Source organism: Gavialis gangeticus, unplaced genomic scaffold (genome assembly GCF_001723915.1).
Source record: "Gavialis gangeticus isolate Ggan-Ray unplaced genomic scaffold, GavGan_comp1, whole genome shotgun sequence".
Classification (NCBI taxonomy): domain Eukaryota; kingdom Metazoa; phylum Chordata; order Crocodylia; family Gavialidae; genus Gavialis; species Gavialis gangeticus.
In genome coordinates, this window is record NW_017729020.1 from 7,423,170 (window position 1) to 7,426,044 (window position 2,875).

Genomic DNA, 2,875 nt, shown 5'->3' on the forward strand with positions numbered 1-2,875 from the left:
AGTGGGGCGAGAGACACGATAAAAGCAGATGCTACCGTTGATATCCCTGGCCTGGGCGGGGGGTTTTCTTCTAGTCTCGCTTCCTGGTGCAGGCTTTACCTGGTAGCAACACAGAAGCAATGCTCCATATGCCTCTTGGTGGAGTGGGGGTTGGTCTGGGGCTGTTGGCTCATGGAGGGGGGTAGCTTGGATGGGGTAGACAAAGAAGCACCCTGCCAACCTCCTGGTCCTACCCAGCACTGCATGCTGCTAGGGTTTGTCATGGCAGCTCTTCTTTGGAGGCTGTTTCCAGCAACATGCCTTCTGGCAGGCAGGCCGGCCAGGCTCCAGTCTGAAGGAGCTGCAGCAGCCCTGCCTCTGTGCTGGGGGAGCTTGGGAAAGTGACTCCCTTTCGTCTCTGTGTGAGTCAGGCTGGTGGTGTCCAGACAGTGGGAGTGACTGGAGCTCTCCGGATCGGAGCTGAATTCCTGCGGCGCTGGCACTGTCAGCACAGCCCGGGCCCAGCCAGGGTTTATATCGCTGCGCACCAGCTGGGTGAGTGACGTGCCGGAGCAGCCGGCCTGGGTGACAGACAGAAAGGCAGTTGCTGCAGGGTGGCAGGAGCCTAAATGGAAAGTGCAAGGCTGCAGCACAGCTGGGTGATGTGGTCGAGGCAGGTGCTGCTGCCAAGGCCAGGCTCGGTCCATGGTGCAAGCACCTTCCCACTGCCTGGGGCTTTTGAGGGGCCAGAATAATGCCCTGAACCCTGAACTCGCCAGTGAGCCAGGGGCAGCTGGGAAGGGAGGTGCTGTCTTCTTGCCACCCTCTCGAATGACCCACAGGAAGGTCTAGTCCTGGGGGCAGGGGATGCTTTTAGAGAGTTTGGTAGCTGGGATCACCGACTTCCCCTGCACAGGCTTCCCCGCAAGTTTGGAGGCAGCTGGCAGTTGCTTTTCTCTGCCTAGCTCATGGAGCTTGGAGTGGAGACTCATTTGATGCTGACAGCTCTTTGCACAGCACCGGTACTAGAAAGAGCTCGCATGGGCACAGAAGGGTCTCGGGCAGCTTTGTCCGCTGCAGGGATGGGGCATGCAGAGCCCTGCTGCCTACGCGCTGCCGTTCTGCCTGGTTTGTGATGTCTTCTACAGCGCAGAACACAGCAACCCCCTGGATAGAGCCTGCAGACTGATTAAAGGCTTACGAATGCCATGATTTGTGTCCCTGCAGACTTTTTCCAGGGGATATTCCATGATGCTGGCTTTGTGGATATCTGTCCCTACCTGTACTGGGATTCAGAGAGGCTGGATGTGGCTCTGGAGGACTTCCTGGAGGTGTTGGAGGTAGGGATGAGCTGTGTGGGGTGCCTCCTCGACCTAACCCGTGTCTGTGTGCATCCTACAGGGACTGAATGAGCACCTGCTCATGCTGCCCACTGAGCTCCCCTCTGGCTTTCAGAGCTCACCAGAAGGCGCCATCATTTTGCTGCATGCTCCTGAGGGAACCGGCCTGAGCCCTTGGCAGTGGGAAGAAGTCGCCCGAGTCATGGAGGCGAGTCGCCGGAGTCATGGAGAGCAGGGCAACACCGCTATTCTCCAGCTCTTGCTGCCACCTGCCCTGTCCCTGACACAGACAGATCCTCACCGCGTGTCCCCTCCCCACCCCTGCATCCACAGATGAAGCGTCTCTTCCCTTTCTTCGACATCCCTGGGCAGGGTCTGGCCTCCGGAGACCTGGACAAGGACGCCTGGGCTTTGCGGCACTTTGTGGCCAGAGGGTTCGAGCTCTTCTGTGCTCAGTCTTTCTCCAGAATTTTTGGCTTGTACGGTGCGTCCCGGGGCCCACGGAGGGAGGAAAGGGGCTGGCTGTGACTTCCCAAAGAGGGCAGGGAAATGGGGCATTACCTCCCTGCCAGATGTGAGGCAGCTGCTGAAAAAGCTCCCGGCAAGGGCTCAGGGACATGAGCCCCCCACAGCTTCTCCTTCCCCGCAGAGCAATGCTTGCAGGGGTGCCTGTGAGAGTACGGCCAGCCCGGTGCCCCTCTGGCATGGTGCGGGGCCCGAGCGTGGACGCTAGGTGTCACTGCGAGCAGGGGAACGGGTGATGCGGGAGCAGAATGGAGGCATGCTTGTGGTGCAGTCTCGGGGCAGTGGGGTCTGCAGGTTGGGGCTGGGCTGGTGGCATCTGGCGGAGAGGGAGGAGGCAGGAAGAAGCTGGCCTGGGACAGGCCCGGCAGTGCCTATCCTACGCACGGGGGACACGCATCAAACGTGCCACGTTGCCCTGGTCCCTTGGCAGACGAGCCCGTGGGGAACCTGATCGTGGTGGCGAGGGACAACGTGGCACTGACCCGCGTCCGGTCCCAGCTGGAGAAGGTGGCGGCAGCACTGTGGGCCAGCCCCACCTGCTTCAGTGCCCGCGTCATTGCCACCGTGCTCAACAACCCTGCCCTGCGCAGCAAGTGGTAAGGGAGGGGCGGGGGGCGGTCCCTGGCGGGTGGCAGGACGGACCCTGAGTTGATATCTGGAGCAGACGGAGGCTGCTGGAGACTTCAGGTTACAGCCCTGTGTTTCCAGGGCCTCTTCTGGCCTGGAGCATCCTAGGGTGCTTTGCAAACCACAAGCAGCACGATACAGCCAGCTCTGGGGTGGGGGATCCTGGAGAAAATCTTCCCTGCCTGACAGCACCATGCAATTTTTGCTGCCCACTCAAAGCACCCAGGGCCTGGCCCTCCAATCCAAGCCCCATGCACATTGCCAGCCTAGACTTGCAGAGTCAGGAAAGGCCCCCACTACAGGTCTTTCCCCCCTGTGAGCTCCCTGTTCCCCATCTCCGGCCCCGCAGGAAGCAGAGTCTCCGGGCCATGGCGGAGAAGATCATGTTGATCCGGGCCAAGCTG

The 2,875-nt window shown here is 60.7% G+C and overlaps 1 protein-coding gene across 1 annotated transcript in view; it reads left to right on the forward strand.

Annotated features, from left to right (window-relative positions):
- GOT1L1 (glutamic-oxaloacetic transaminase 1-like 1) overlaps window positions 1-2,875 on the forward strand; it is a 14,816-nt gene that overhangs the window by 6,228 nt on the left and 5,713 nt on the right. Inside the window, exons 2-6 of the mRNA XM_019514319.1 lie at window positions 411-534; window positions 1,207-1,319; window positions 1,435-1,623; window positions 1,659-1,803; window positions 2,275-2,440. Of these exons, the coding sequence (XP_019369864.1) occupies window positions 411-534; window positions 1,207-1,319; window positions 1,435-1,623; window positions 1,659-1,803; window positions 2,275-2,440 (737 nt within the window). The remainder of the gene's footprint in view (window positions 1-410; window positions 535-1,206; window positions 1,320-1,434; window positions 1,624-1,658; window positions 1,804-2,274; window positions 2,441-2,875) is intronic.